The sequence below is a fragment of the Typopeltis vanoorti genome, chromosome 5 (assembly GCF_054136105.1).
Source record: "Typopeltis vanoorti isolate ZY-2024b chromosome 5, IOZ_Tvanoo_1.0, whole genome shotgun sequence".
Taxonomy (NCBI): domain Eukaryota; kingdom Metazoa; phylum Arthropoda; class Arachnida; order Uropygi; family Thelyphonidae; genus Typopeltis; species Typopeltis vanoorti.
In genome coordinates this window covers 145,198,243-145,214,867 of record NC_143553.1, presented here as the reverse complement: position 1 = coordinate 145,214,867, position 16,625 = coordinate 145,198,243, and the positions used below count along the sequence as shown (strand labels likewise).

At 36.6% G+C, this 16,625-nt stretch overlaps 1 protein-coding gene across 1 annotated transcript in view; it reads left to right on the top strand.

Annotated features, from left to right (window-relative positions):
- The window catches only part of LOC150106906 (esterase OVCA2), a 122,943-nt gene that overhangs the window by 15,846 nt on the left and 90,472 nt on the right, over positions 1–16,625 (top strand). Inside the window, exons 2-3 of the mRNA XM_090393368.1 lie at positions 5,166–5,235; positions 13,249–13,271. Coding sequence (XP_090249494.1) covers positions 5,212–5,235; positions 13,249–13,271 — 47 coding nt within the window. The 5' untranslated portion in view covers positions 5,166–5,211. The remainder of the gene's footprint in view (positions 1–5,165; positions 5,236–13,248; positions 13,272–16,625) is intronic.

Genomic DNA, 16,625 nt, shown 5'->3' with positions numbered 1-16,625 from the left:
TGAATAACAGTTCAGCAATAAGAACTGATGGGATATCAACATGAATGCTAAAAGAGTGTTCAGCTGAACTGGCTATCCCTTTGACGGCTATGTAATTTGAATCTCAGAACAGGAAAGATTCCGCAGTAATGGAAAGAATGTATGATAATTCCATTGCACAAGAGTGGTGCAAAGACCGATGTATCCAACAATCGACTAATCAGTATTTCAGGAGTGCTGATGAAGATTTTGAAAAAATTGGTTAGAGCTTGCATTCAGAAATAGGTTGACAGCGAAGGCTTTTGACAGAATACAGCATGAGAGACTGTTGCATAAATTGGAGAATATGGGATTGGATCAAACTTCTGAAAAGGTTATACAGAATTTGAGCAGATGGAATTTTTCATTTTATGAAGGTAGGGAAGGGACATAAGGGCATCTTTGGAAGTTGAGAATGAATGCTGTCAAGAAGGGGTTGAAGGCTAGATTTTTCTCTTGTAGAGTGTTTCGTTACTGGAATGGATTGCCATTGGATGTTGTGTGTGCACATAGCATGAATGAATTCAAGAAACAGATGTGACAGTAGGTGCAGAATAGTGTGGCTCCCTCAATGAGTTCTTGACTCTTTGGAGATCTTTCTTAATAATAATAATAAAAGTCATTGGGCAGGAGCCATGTAAAAAAGAAAAAAGAGCACGTGAAGAAAGTGACTTGCAGTACAAGAATACAGTATTTGATCCAATAATAGCCTCAGAATCTGTCCACAAATGAGGTGAGCCATATCACCTCATCTGTCCTGCAGATATCCAAACACAATCTTCTGTTCTTGATTGAACCCCACAATAATTACATTCCATATCAACTATCCAAACTGTACTCTGTTGATTCCTTCTACAAGGTCTAATATTCCTTGCCAGAGGATGTCTAATTTTCAATCTCCTCTTTTGAAATCTTTCAGTTTCCACTGAAAAAGCTGATGGAGATACTGAACTGTTTCCTATAAGCATTGATTTAAAGCAAATTGTTCATGTAGTAACCAGAATATCTAACTATCCTTTCCACTCACCCAGCACTGAATCTTTTCTTTACCATTTCTCCTTCCAGTGTTGAGGTGACCTCTCCTCTTGAGTTCAGATATAATCTTATACAAGTTCATCTCTAGTTGAATGTCCTCCCTTCAGCTGTTCACAACTTCATATCCTTTGACACTGTCTTTGAGACTGTAACTCTTCCTTTCTGTGGTCACACTACCGCTTCATTTCTTTATATTCTGATACTTGTGATCACATGACAGAAATTATCTGCATTGGAATGAGAGTCTTCACACCCTAATCTGAAATTCCTACCTAATATGCAAGATGGTTTTCTAAGAGTTGTGCCAGGGCAGTCCAATAATAATAATAATAATAATAAACCTAACTTCACTTCATTTACAACTTACAGCTGAAGCCTTCAATGCTTGCAGAACAATTATTAATAGCACTAAGTCTGACTTAAAGGGCTGAAGGTAAAAAACTTGCTGCCTGTGCTAGTGGCATTTGTTACTTCTGATTCCTTGCAAAAGCTGAGTAGCTATAGTTTCTGTCCATCTATTATCCCACCCCTCTATCACCCAGATGGCAGTATTTCAACATCACCTAAAGATAAAGCTGATCTCCTGCATTATTCTTTTCATCCCACTCCTGAATAGAAAGGTAAATCACCTCCTGGAATATTGCATTGCATTGCATGCCTCTTGTGGTCCTCTGGCAGAGTCATCAGAGGAATTGTGAACAATGTGGATACCAAAAGAGTTTCTGGTTCTAATGGTATCCCACCAATTGTGCTCTTGAACCAACACCTATCCTTTATCATTTGTACATTATATTATACTCAGCTGACATCCACCCCACTACATGGAAACAACCCCATATAAAGCCATTTCCAAAAAAACATGTGTCCACCCTTAAACTATCAGTCATCTGCATTCATATCATTGCCATCTAAAGTAATGGAAAGTGTCATCAACGGTCAGTTTCTTAAACACCTGGAGAACTGTCGGTTATCACCACTGTGGATTTCACCAGCCAAGATCCACAGTGTGCCAACTGATAGGTTTAGAGAAACTCGTGCTGTTACACTTGACATTTCCAAGACATTGAGGGTTTGGCATTGAAGCTTCTCAGTGAAAAAGATTATGGTCTCCACTCTTTGTAATGGGATTGCCAGTTTTCACCAGGATTGCTCACTGCATGCAGTGGTGGAGGGTGTTCTCTTTTCAGATTTTTGTGTTAATATAGGTGCCTTGGGGTTTTGTTATTTGTTTGTCATCTATCCTCTTCCTTCACACTCATAAATAGGCATTTCTTTCTCTCTCTCTCTCTCTCTCTCTCTCTCTCTCTCTGATCCCAAACCCTATTCACAGTTTTGCTTATGACAGCACTCCTCATTCATTCAGATTATATGACAAACTTTGCTGTTCAAACGTCTCAAGTTTCAAGATCATCTACTATCAGTACCTAAACACGGATCTGAATAGTTGTATATCACTAGTTAAACCTATCCCAATATCATTAATATACAAATTAAATAACAGTTGTTCCAAAACTGATCCCTGCGGCACACCACTAGTGACTTTCCTCTTTCGAGATAGTGTCCCCTTCCCACCCATACACATCTCTCTGATATCTATCTGATAACCATTCACCTATCCAACTCATCAGTCTACATCCAATCCCAACTGCAACAGTTTAGTGACCAACTTGTGGTGTAGAAATATATCAGAAGCCTTTGTAAAATCTAAGTATACCATTATATATGCATGTCCCTTGTCTAATACATTCCTCACATTATTATAGTACATAAGCAAGTTTAAACTGCTGACAAGCACAAAGAATATCACTGTTATCAATCCATCTCTTTCACGAACATCTCTTTCAATACCTTAACTACAACTCCAGATATTCAGATCAGCCTATAATTTGTTGCCATAGCTTTATCCCACCTTTATGAAGAGGAACAATTTTGCCTTCCTTCCACTCCTTTGAGACTTGTGCTGTTTCAAGATTCTTGTTAAACAAATAGGCCTAGGCTGATGCTAACTGCTTGGAACATTCCCTTAAGACATGTGGTGATATGTCATCAAGTGCTATTGCCTTACTGACATCTAGCTTATTTAACTCCTCATATATCTCTTGCTCACTCACTATTAAGTCTTTCATTTCAGCTTCTGATTTCACACTGAGCAACTTGAACTTCCGATTTCACACTGAGGATGAAACACACTGATGAACTGCTCACTGAACACCTCGACTTTGTCCTCTGCAGCAGTCACCAATCTCCCATTTTCATCCATTAACAGTATCTTACCATAATCATTCTTTCTTCTACTTACCACATATTGGAAAAAACTCGCGTTTTTTTTTGGCCTAATTTGCTAATTTCTGTTTGTATTGCACAACTGGGTCACTCTCCTGGCCTGCTCTTTATACTCTTAATGCAACTGATTATTACTATTATTCATTCTTCTGCTGCCTCCAAAGTGCCTTCTTCTTCTTCTTCCATGCTTAATCCCCTCATTCATTCATTCATTTTACACCTACCTTATTCGGCCTTTTGACCTTCAGAATACATTTACACATTGATACTGTTATGTATTTCTTTGTCAGTTCCCAAGCAGCATTTATTTCCTTACTGCTCAATTCTTCATTCCATGCTATAGCTCGAAGCTATCTCCTAAGCTTAACATAATCACCAGCCTTTTACTTTGACATATATCCTTTCCTCACTGAAGTCTTCATGTGGCTAGCCATAACCCATACGATCACTCTCACTAACTGGCAGGAAGTACAAAACCCCATTCACAATTACATCCTCTGACGAAAGGATCAGATCTAAAATTTTTGATCCCCATATGCCCTCCTTTACATACAAACTGAGATGGCAGTATCCTTGTCCTCTCAAGAACTTGAGAAATTCATTTTCCTTATTCCCAAATGGTATCTTTTCATTCCAGTCTATACCACCATAATTAATATCACCCATAATAATCACTAACCAAAGTTGCTTATACATTTCTTCATCACCATCCTCCACATTCCCTGGTCTATAGCAACATCCAACTAAATATCTCTTCCTATCAACCTCCATCTCGCACCACACTGCCACAAAACCATTGCCACTATTTCCCTCTTTCATGTCTACCTTATGTGGACATAATTTCCCTGTTATCATCAGTAGCACCCCCCCTTTTCTTCTTGCGTTTTCTATCTTCACAAGTAGCAGCAACTCTCCACGCAGTAAACCCTTCTTCTCGCTCCCCTGCTCACAGCCTTCTTATATGTCTTCTTATATTTATTAATAAAAATATAAGAATAAGAATATAAGAAAAATAAAAATCTTCCTTATATTAGTAATATGGTTGAATTGCTAACTCACTGAACCTATTATCCCATTTATCCCAGCTCTTCAAAAGGATATCAACAGATTACTTTTCTCTTGATGCATTGATTTTCTGTAATCTTTATGCCTCTTGCATGTGGGATGATATAAAAAAAAAGTCGGTATGGGAATCTTACAATATAGATACAAGTGAAATTTTGCAGTTCATGGCAGGTGTAGAGAGAACCCTTGAACTGAGAATTGAGTGGTTAGAAAGTATGCAAAGTCTAGGTTCTTTTCATGGTGTGGGTTGAATGTCTAGAATGCATTAACATTGGAGGGTATTCATCTTTGGTGAATTTATATATTGTGTGACCTATAAGGGGTCTCATTCCTTGATGTATCCTTGTATCCCCTGGAGGAGGAGTCCACATTATTATTATTATCCCAAGACCCCCATGGAGTCACAGACTCATCTAGGAAATCCCTTTTGTTATATACACATAGCTTATCATGCCATGTCTTAAACACATTCAAATTCTCTGCAGACACCACACTCTCAGGCAATGCATTCCAATTATTCACAACTCTCCATGCAGAAAACCTCCTTCTCATTCCCCTGCTCACTGCCTCCTTATATATCTTTTATTAATAAAAATATAAGAATAAGAATATAAGAAAAATAAAAATCTTCCTTATATTAGTAAAATAATAATTCAAACTGCAGTATATTTGTTTAGATGAATCATTATTACTATGATATTTTGAGTTTTAGTGCTAATATAGGAAATATGCATGAAATTAACCCCCCCCCTTTTTTTATTTAGAAACTTGCAGCAGCATTATTTATATTTGCCTAAACTTGGAGAAAAAATGGATAACAGCAGAAAATTAAAGGTTTGATTTAATCTTAATTTATATATATTAATATATAATATACTAGTTATCTAAGATTTGTGAATATTTAACTAAAGTTGATTATAGTTGTTTATCTGGAATCAATATTTAATTATCATTATGATTATTTTTCTAGGATGAAGAGTTAAGATCATGATTACTTAGCTAAGATTTAGCCAGTGAAATATAATCCAGTTAATAAACATCCTTTTATAATTTACTTTTGTTTGGTGTTGTAATACCATTTAAATGGGGTGTAATCTAGCTCGCCTCCTCGTGGTGCATCCTGGGTAACGCTAATTGAGCTAGAGCGATTTGGCAGCCAGTCTAACAATTAGTTCTCCTGGCTAAGGCATGCAGTCAAACAGTACTGATTTTTCTAATTTTATTGATGATGCTGACAAAAAACTGGGATTTAGCCTTAAGATGTGTCAACTGAATATCGAGGGAATTAACAGAGCAAAATGTGACTATCTCTGCAAAATACTACAAGAAAATAACATTGACGTTGTGCTTCTTCAAGAAACACATGCTGAAAACGAAGACGACCTTAATAGAAGAGGAAAAATAACTGGTTACACTCTGATTGGTGCTACATACCACCAGAATTATGGCATTGCAACATATATCAAGGATGATGTAGAAAATGTTTCTGTCCTGACAACGAGATGTGATAATGATACCCATCTTGTGAGTGTGAAAATTCACAACATAACAATAGTCTATGTCTATAAACCTCCTTTAACATCATGGTCTATAGATGTGATACCTACTTATCAACATCCAACAGTATGGATTGGTGATTTTAATATCCATCATGAAGAATGGAAGTACCGTGATAACAACGACTGCGGAACTACCCTCGTTCAATGGGCAGAAATAAATAATATACACCTTGTATTTGATGCCAAAGATAGAAACACCTTTAGATCATCAGCATGGCAAACAGAGTCTAATCCAGACTTATGTTTTGTTTCAATAAACACAGAAGGGCAAACATTACCAGCAAAACAATATGTACTTTCTAACTTCCCACACAGTCAACATCGACCGGTGTTACTGAAAATTGGTATGACACTACCTATAGCAAGATCCTTTCCATGACCGCGTTGGAATTTTAAAAAAGCAAATTGGAGAAATTTTGCGAATGAATTGGATAAATGTGTTTGGTGGATACCTGCTAGAGTTGCAGAGTACAAGAGATTTGGGAGCAATCATATCAACTGCAAAAAAATATATCCCTAGAGGTTACAGAAAAGATTATGTCCCTGGATGGAATGAAGAGAGTGAACATCTCTACAGAGAGTTCCTGAAAAGTGAAGATCCTGAAATAGCAGATGAATTACTACATAGCCTGAACTCATCTCGAAAAACAAAATGGATTGATACGGTTGAAAACCTTGACTTCAAACGATCAAGTAGAAAAGCTTGGAATCTTCTCTAACAGCTATCCACAACTAATCTACCTAAAAAAAAAAAAAGCACAATTATCTCCCCTGAGAAAATAGGTAATCAAATCGTTAATATGTCAAGAGCACCTAGGGACCGTGAACATACCAAGATAGTTAAGAAAGAACTTAGAGCTTTAAAAATAAATGCCCCTGCTTTCTCACAATATGCCTCAATCTTCACTATAGATGAAGTAAAAGCCGTCATAAAAGATATCAAAGCAGGCAAGGCCCAATGACGGTGTCCATCCTGAATTTCTGATTAATAGCGGGCCAAATACTATAAAATGGCTCTGTGAATTTTTTTCTGATATATTATTGACTGGCCGACTACCTAGCCAGTTTAAGAAGTCAAAAATAGTTGCTATTCTTAAACCTGGAAAACTACCCCAGCAGGCAAAAAGTTACAGACCTATTGCTTTATTGAGTTGCACCTATAAAATGTTAGAGCGCCTTCTGTACAACAGATTGTCCACACCAATTATGCAGCGTGTCCCGATTGAACAAGCTGGTTTTAGAGAAAAACATGGTTGCTGTGATCAAGTGCTCACTTTAACATCATACATAGAAGCTGGATTTCAGAAGCAAGAAAAAACATCAGCTGTCTTCTTGGACCTAACAGCAGCCTATGATACAGTATGGCGTGAAGGTCTTATATACAAATTGCTTAGCATTGTCCCATGTAAACGGACTGCACACTTAATTTCCTCCATGCTCACTGAACGTTTCTTTCAAGTTATATTAGGAAATAAAATGTCCCGACAACGAAAACTTAATAATGGTCTTCCACAAGGATCAGTATTGGCACCCTTACTTTATAACCTATACACATATGACTTGCCTGCTACCATCTCACGCAAATTCTGTTATGCTGATGACACTGTAATTGCCATTCGACACAAAAACATGAGTCAGGCCGAAGATGTACTTACAAAAGATCTGAAAACTATAGGTGAATATTATAAAAAATGGAGGCTCCAGTTCAATCCAGACAAAACAGAAGTATCAAGCTTTCACCTTAATAATCACATCGCAGATGTCACTTTACATATCTTCTTTGAAGGATGTTTACTACGACACAATAAGTTTCCAAAGTACTTGGGCGTTACCCTGCACCGCACGCTCTCTTACAAGCAACACCTAACAAACGTTTCTGCTAAGTTAAGAACCCGTAACAACATAATACAAAAACTAATAGGCATGACATGGGGAGCAATAGCCGATAATCTGCAGATTATTGCTCTTGGTCTAGTTTTCTCTGTTGCCGAATATTGCTCACCAGTGGGGCTAAATAGCACACATGTTAAACTTGTTGATAGCCAACTAAATAATACAATGAGACTGATTTCTAGCACAATTAAATCAACGCCCACACACTGGCTTCCAGCTCTTAGTAACATTGTTCCACCGAATCTGCGCAGGACTAAGGCTCTCTTACATGAGTATAAGAAAATCTTGGAGAATACAGCCTTACCAATACATTTAGATCTCTCAGACTTAAGTGTACGACGATTGAGATCAAGATATCCACCACTACAATTAGCCCAACTACTACTACATTCTAACTTTGACTTGAAGCAAAAGTGGCAAGAACAGTGGGAGAGCCATACAGATGACATCACACAATTTTCTCTCAATGAATTACAAGAAAGTTTTGATGCTTGCTCACACCTCCCACGAAAATCCTGGACTCAGCTTAATAGAATACGAACTGGTCATGGTGTATGTGCTGACATGCTTTTTAAATGGGGTAAACGACCATCCCCACATTGTGATTGTGGAGCTCAGAGACAAACTGTGAACCATATTGTGACTCAGTGTTATCTCAGAGCATATTCAGGAGACAAATTGGACTTTTTAAGTGCTACACCCGAAGCCATGAACTATCTGACCAATATGGATGTAACCTTTTAATTTTATTGGTTTTTAAAATGACTTTTAATTTTATATGTTATTAAAGTGTATTGTACTGCATGTTTTGATATTCATACCATACAAATAAATAAATAACCATTTAAATAAGTTATGACGGATGAGAATTCCTCCTGGATGAGAAAAAGTTTTGGAGAGAGACTTCACACTTATGAAGTCTGCCAAACTTTTTTATACTTGTATTGGGCTGTTGTTTAAGCTAAATGAGAAGCTGGAGTTTTTAATTAAAACCATTGAGCATATGCCGCATTTTTATCATAGACTGCAGAGGCACATTTTTTTGAGAACTAGGGCTTGGATATAGGTTCGCAGTGGAGTAGGAAATGAAGGTTCTCATTCCATTGAGGATTATTTCAGTTATTAGTTCAGTGCAGATGTTTGAATCAGGAGATTGAAAACAATAATCTGACCATGGAAAAGAGGCATAAAATTCCATAGGTCTTCCCAGTTGGCACAATTGTAGTTGCCATAGGGTATAATACTAAGATTAGCTGGGAGGAGAATGAGCTGTAGAGAAGGAGACGTGAATAAGATTGTGGTCAGCATTGTCAAGGAGAGAGCAGACATCCACAGTGTATTTGGAAGGGAGAGTTAGTTAAGAAAGGTCCCGAGTGTTGGAAGTTTAACTATTTGTGATAGATCATGAAATGATTTAGCTTCCCTACCAGCTTGATCGATGAAGTTGAAGTAGGGGAGTCAATTTGTGTTATGGATGTTAAAGTCCTCTAGGAAGACAATCTCACAGTTTGGGTAATTAGTTTGTATTAAATCAGTTTTTAGTGATAACTAGTCTAAAAGGGCAGCATGATGGTCAGAGTTAAGAGAGCAGTAAAAGCATCAAATGAAGGTTGTAAAGTGAAGTAAGGAAATCTTGAGTCATAGCAAATCGAAAAGCAGGGATTCCAGGTTGGATGGCCTTTGGTGAGGGATATCAAATTTTACAAAAGCACTTGTTCTGTCCTTTGTGCAGAATGCATCATGAAAGACACAGTTGGGACAATTGAGGTAGGCTGTGATCATGGGGGATGCCAGTTGTGGTTCTGTTGAAAAGTAGATCAGGTTTTGATGTCTATAAGTGGTGGCATATATCATTGATGCCTTGAATTGTGGGAAAATGATTGTAAAATTGAAATTTTTTATTGGAAGGATTTTTTTTTTTTTTTTGAGGGGGTTGGCATATTTTTATTATTTTTCCCATTTTTTTTCTTGTATTTTTCATATTTTTTTATTTTGTTTTGTTATTTTTATAGATTTTTTTATATCCATTGTAAAAATGCTAGTATTTGTATGATTGCTTTTCATGTTAGTGTTGTTGATTACAGAAACATAAAGAGCAGGGTTATGCAGATGATGAGGGAATTGTGTGCATAACTCATACACAGGGAGAGTCCAGACTCCACTCCAAGTGTGGCCTTGGACAGTGCCCTGTACATTTTACTAACTTGATCTCCCTCCAGGCATGGCCTACCAGAGTAAACTGCAGCAGGATTCTTTGCCAGCTGACTGGGAAGCCTGACAGATATGTAACCATCAGGTTCAGTACCCTGCACTATTTGGCAGCCAACCTGCAGAAAGTTGTTTTATTGCTGTACCCTCAAATGGCACAAAAACTGACTGCCCAGTTGGATAATAACTGTGGTGAGCATGCCCAGCATTACCTGCGCTGTATATGAAAAGAAAGAGGGGAACCAAAGCTGGGGGTTCCCACTCTTGAGATGAAACATGGGAGTAGCCAGTGGTGAGCTATAAGGGGCTCGCGGGAGCTCGTGCGAGCCCTTTGTTAAATTTTTCTGAAATTTGTAAACCCCCTTGTTCTTGTTTACTTTTTTATTTTTTTAAAACAAAAAAAAAAAATTTTTGAAATATATTAAGCAACAAACTCATACAATAACCTAACAAAGTGATTTTATTAAATAAAATATTATAGTTCTGTTACTACCATTTTACAAATAAGAATTCACTTTTGGTGATCACATATAAATCAATATGCCTATAAAATAATGCCCCTTGATTGGTACCGTTGATTATCACTTGAAGTATAAAAACAAAAGAGAAATATAGCGTACTTCAATATTATTGTATTTAGATAATATTTATTTATTATTTATAGATTGTTTGTCATAAAAACTTCTATCGCAAACAAAACAAAATTATGTTGTTTATAAAAAATGCAGACTATTGCATATGTGCGATTATAAAAGATTTTATTCTTATTATATTTTGATAGTTAAAAAAATGTTTTTCTTATGTAAGATAAATTAACACAGATGATTATGTGCAAATATTTCATTTAGATCATGAAATATTTGTTTAAAAATGATAGCCTTTACAGGTTCATTGTCCCCTCATACTTTTTGATTGGCATTTGTACACAAGCTGTATTAATAAAAGTTTTTGTGTGAAATATGGCTTTTTTTTTGCTCGATGATGCGAGCCCTTTGTTAAAATTTCCATATCTCACCACTGGCAGTAGCCGCTTTACACCTCCAGAAATCAGGGTGGTGTTTCACCAGGCATTGAAAGATATTGACCACTAGATGTCTAGTCACCATTTCGTCATGGGAAAGATATGTATTTAAAGCAGCAATACTTATCCCTCTAGAGCCCTATTTGTGGAAATAGGCCATACCATAGGAAGGTAGGAATGACTTGGCTGGGAGAGGCTTTATATTGTGCAGTAACCAGCCCACAATGACTTAGTTTTTTGTTCTGTTTTTAATATTTTTAGATTAAAAAAAAATATTTTGGAAGATTTTTTTATATCCGCAGTTAAAATGTTATATTTGCGTGATTGTCTTTCATATGAGAGTTGTTGATTCAGGAAACATAAAGAGCAAGGGAATACAGTTGGGGTGATGGATATGTGTACATAACTCACATACAAGGAGTGTCCAGATATTCCGGTCGAATCATCGACTAGACCATATATCAGTGATGAAGTTCGAGATTTGAGAAATACGAGTAATATTCAACTGTTTGCTGTTGACATTAAATTAAGAAGAGTACTGTCAAGAGTTTTGATGTAATATTATTGTAATTTGAATAGGTTAGTGCTTTGGACTGAAGAAGAGGTGTCACTTCAATGTCCCTAAGTGTAAAGTCATGCACTCTAGCCAGAGAAGATGAAATGAGATTTATCATATTGGAGGAACTTTGTTCCAGCAGGTGGAGGAGATGAGGGATCTGAGGGGCTTTGTGGATAGTGAACTGTAGTTCACAGGATGCATTGCAAAAATTGTGAAGTTATCTAGAAAATTGCTGCTATAATGCAAATAACTATGACAAGTCAGGTAAGGAAGCTATAGTTAAACTAGGTTTACAACTTTGAGTAATTGAAATATACCAACCAAATATAGCATTTTCCTTCACCTTTTATTTGCTCATATCTCAGATGAGATATGAGCCTGCCACGGTGTAGAACCAACCAGTTCTGAGAGTTCTTCTTAGTGGCAGGTGAGCCTGTTACTGAGGGGAACAACACTGAGTTTTTGGAGTTTGACCTGTACTTGAACATTCAATAAAGGTCAAAACCAGTCTGGGTAGTGACTCTTCCCTTAATGCATAGTATTATACATGTCCGCAAAGAGATGTGGTTTACATTAGGGAGATACTAAGACAAGAAGTGATGACAGCTTGGTCCACCATTGCCACGAGTTGCCTCAGTCCTGAAGATACTTCAGGCACAAACGTTGTTTGCATACACTTGGATGAAGGATTAAACTAAATTTATTATATGGCACTGTAGTGTTAATAGGTCTTGTGACCTTTCAACACGTGGGGTCAACATAAAAAAAAATAACAAAAAAAATGACTGTTGTTTTTGTCTAATTTTTCTACTACGGATGGCCTGATGAAAACCAATATTGAAATAACTTGGCAGATTATTTTAATAGAGATATTTGAAATTTTAAATTTCATTAAATTCCATCCATGCAGCACAATTAATTATCAGTGCAGATCATTTTTCCCATAAAAACAATCCCTTTTGAAACCAAAATTGAACTGCCTGAGTATATTCTGGTGCTATATATAATTTTGAAATATTTTTCCTATGCAAATCATTTGATGGAAAGAAAATTTGGTATAACAACAAATTTTTATTTATATTATTTATTTATTTTTTCACATTTGACATATACTGGCTACCATATGGGTACTTCCATACGTCATAGGATTTTGGGAGTGAAGTCTCTGCTAGATGTGGTAAGGTTGCTGATGCCCTTTCCACACAGAATTAGTAAGACAATTATAAGCATCCATACTCATAGTGGGATTCAAACCTACAGCCTGTTGGTTGGAGAATAGGCACATTATTCACTCAGCCAACCAGTCTGGCAGAAATTTTATGTAAATTCTAAATATCAATTTCAGTAAAATTCATCCAGAATAGCTTGTATGTGGGTGCATGGATAAACAAAATGAATCTAATAGGTGTTTATACATTTCTACTTTAGACTTTAAAGGAGAAGAAACTTTTTCTTTGAATTAAAATAAATTAGACATCCAAAAATAAATATAAAAATAAATAAATTACAAATATTAACTTAATAATAAACATGCTATATATCCAATTAATTAAATTTTTTTTTGAGAGAGAGAAATGATGTGCATTTTATTTTTATTCAATAAATAGGTCCTGTGTCTACATGGCTATAGGTAAGTTTATTGCAAATCATTAATATTAATTTTTGCACAAATCTTGAAATAGAAAATTTTATAATGTAATACCATTATTTTTGTTTGTAATTTAAGACAGTTTGGTAGACTTGATCCCAAATTTCCATTCCACCATCATTCATTTATTATAGACAGATAACTGATAATGTATTATTATTATTATTACGTGACACCTCCAAGGAGTCACGTAATAATAATAATAATCCCTCGATGAGTCTACATCTACTGCCCACCACCACCAAGTGCACCATGATAATGTGAGGATTGAACGTTGGGTCTGAATCCCTACTCAGTTCTCTATATTTCTTACAGGCTACACAGAAGGCTTCTTCCATTTATCTAGCTTTACTATTAAGTGACTAAAATAGAAGATGTAGAAATAGAAGCTCCCTTAATGAGGATGAAGTAAAAGGTATTATTATAATTACATCTTCAAGAAGTCATTGAAGGAGAGCACTCTATTTTACAACTCTCTGTCTCTACAATTTAATCCAACTACCCAGAACTTCTACTACCATCATCTTCTACACTCAACTCCATCTACTATCTATCGCCACCACTAATTTTTTTTTTTTTTTTGTCTGTAAATTGCATGTGCTCTCAAGGCCAATTAGAATGTATGTAGGATTAAAAACCTGAGTTTCCAGAAAAAAAAAAACCCCAGCTACTTCTGTATGAGATTGGCTAACTTACCCTCAGTTGAAAAAAGCCATATAAAAATTCCTCTCATCAAAGACAAGAATCGAATTTAGGCCTTTTCCATCCAGAAGGTGCAATGTACCATTATTTTTCCAATTGCATTACAGAAACAGTTGTATAGTATAGTAATTAGTTTTAAAAAAAGTAGAAAAAATAGGATATGATAACATGAATGTCCAAAAGATGTATTATTAATACATCTTTTGAACACAGAATATTTATAGAACATTTAAAGGTAATTTCAGCTCTTCCATTATTTAAAAGTGGTAACAGAAATGAAATTAGAAATTATAGACCAATATCAATACCACTGATAGTCTCAAAGGTTAAAGATCTTAAAAAATCAATGATGGAAGTTTTTTCATTTGGCTATGTTACCAATTATATGTTTGGTTTAATCCTTTATCCAAGTGTAAGCAAACAAAGTTTGTGGCTGAAGTATTTTCAGGACTGGGGCAACTCATGATAAAGGTGGTATAAGTTCTCATCACTTGCCTTAGTATCTCCAATAATGCAAAGCACATCTCCTTGTGGACATGCAAAATGCTATGCATTAAGGGAAGGGCCACTACCCAGACTAGTTTCGACCTTTATGGAGGTCTCATTAGTGGGAGCCAGAAAAAGTGAGTTAACCAGTTCCATATGGTACTATCAGGGTTCTCCCTTTCAGAAACTTGGAATTTTTATCCTATGAAACAGAAAAATGGTCAAAAGACTACACAATGAAGAGACATAATACACTGACTTCATAGTTTTACTTGCTTCATTATAATTCTGAACAGCCCAACTCTGTCGTATTCTGTGACTGTAAATTTTAGAGAGCAAACTCGCAGCACAACATATATACAGTCATCTCTTGACTTACGTCCGGGTTCTGTTCCATCCGGCAGGACATAAGGCGATACATTAAATCAACAGAGTTATAGGGGTTAAGGACTTAACTGTAATAAGTATACTGTTATTTTAATTTTTAAACCTTATTAAAAAACTGTACTGTGTGTTACTGCCACTATAAAACAGGAGAATAATCCCCCAAATCTTCCTCCACAATCACATTTTCATTATTAAATCACTTAAGGAATTGACAACATAGATGAGAATATAAATTAAATTACACTTTAATAAATATTTCCGATATCTCGGCAACGTGACCTTACAAAAAAGGCACATGCACGTAGCACTACAACACAGTAACTGAGAATGAAGTGATGAAGTTATTGTTCTCCTAAAAGTCCTGATGGTGCTCCCTAGTGGACTAAGTAGGTGTTCTTGGCCGTTGGGCTGAAGGTCTGCTGATGTAAGCCTCCCAAATTTGGGGCAGTCTCATACAACCAAATTTGTTGAGGTTTGGAGAGATTCTTAGGGCTCAGGCTGATTCCATGAACAGTCTTTCCAATTTGTATTTGCTATGGTGTATTACTGTAGCTTTTTTCCACTGTATTCTGTGGCGTGTATCCAGAGCATGGTCTGCAAGACCAGAGTGGCTGTACTTGTGAAAACAGATGTAGTCCTTTTGTTCAAAAATTCTGATATTCGCTGTCCTGCCTGTTTGGCCAAAGTAAGACAGTTTACAGCTGCAAGGGACCTGGTATACATCAAGTAGGTCTAGGGGAAGTGGTTGGTCTTTAGTGGAGTGGATAAGGGATGTCAATTTTCTGTATGGTCTGTTTCCATCCGGCAGGACATCGACTTATGTCCTGCCGGATGGAGACAGACCTGAACACATGGTCAAGGCATGTTTTTTTTTTAAGATTTTGGTAATTTTTTCCGAGGTGCCTCGGATGTAGGGAATGGTGATGGATTTAGAGGATCCTTGTTGCGGAGGTGGTGGGGGGGGTTGTAGTTTGTTGGTTTCAATATTTCTTGGATTTTTTTGGGGGGGGGGGTTAGCCATTGGCTGAGAAAGTGTTGAGCATGTAATTTAGTTCAGTGTTTAGGGCCTTGTCGTTAGAACAGATTAGTTTAGCCCTGTTGTATAGTGTTTTTACCACTCCATATTGTTGTGAAGGGGGGGGGTTCTATAAACTGAAAAAACCAAGGTTCCATCAGGCTGGCGGGTGACTAGTGTGTCTAGGAAAGGGAGGCTGTTATTTTCCTCAACTTGATTCTTGGGTGTTGGTTGTTTTAATGTGTGAAGAAGGAGAGGAGTGTGTCAGAGCCATGTGGCCAAATAGCAAACACATCATCAATGTAGCGAAGCCATATGGTTGGTTTTTGTGGGGCAGAGGCTAAGGCTTTTTCTTCAAAGGTCTCCATAAAGAAATTGGCCAAGGGTGGGAAGAGTGGTGAACCCATGGCCATCCCCTCTATTTGTTTGTAGAATTTTCCTGCCAAATGAAATAGCCTGAGTTCATTGTGAACTGAAATAGGGCTGAGATATCAGGAGAAAATTTAGCTTGGATTAGCTCTAAAGTTTCCTTGAGTGAGACATTTGTGAATAAGGAGGAGATGTCAAAACTGACCATTATGTCATTATGTTGGAGTGTAAGGTTTTCTATGCTGGCTTTGAAGTGGGCTGAGTTTTTTATGTATGGTGGTGTGTTGCCAGTATAGTGTGCGAGTGCTTTGGCCAAATGTTAGCCAATTTATATGTGGGGAAATCCATGACATCCACTATGAGACGGAATGGCACAT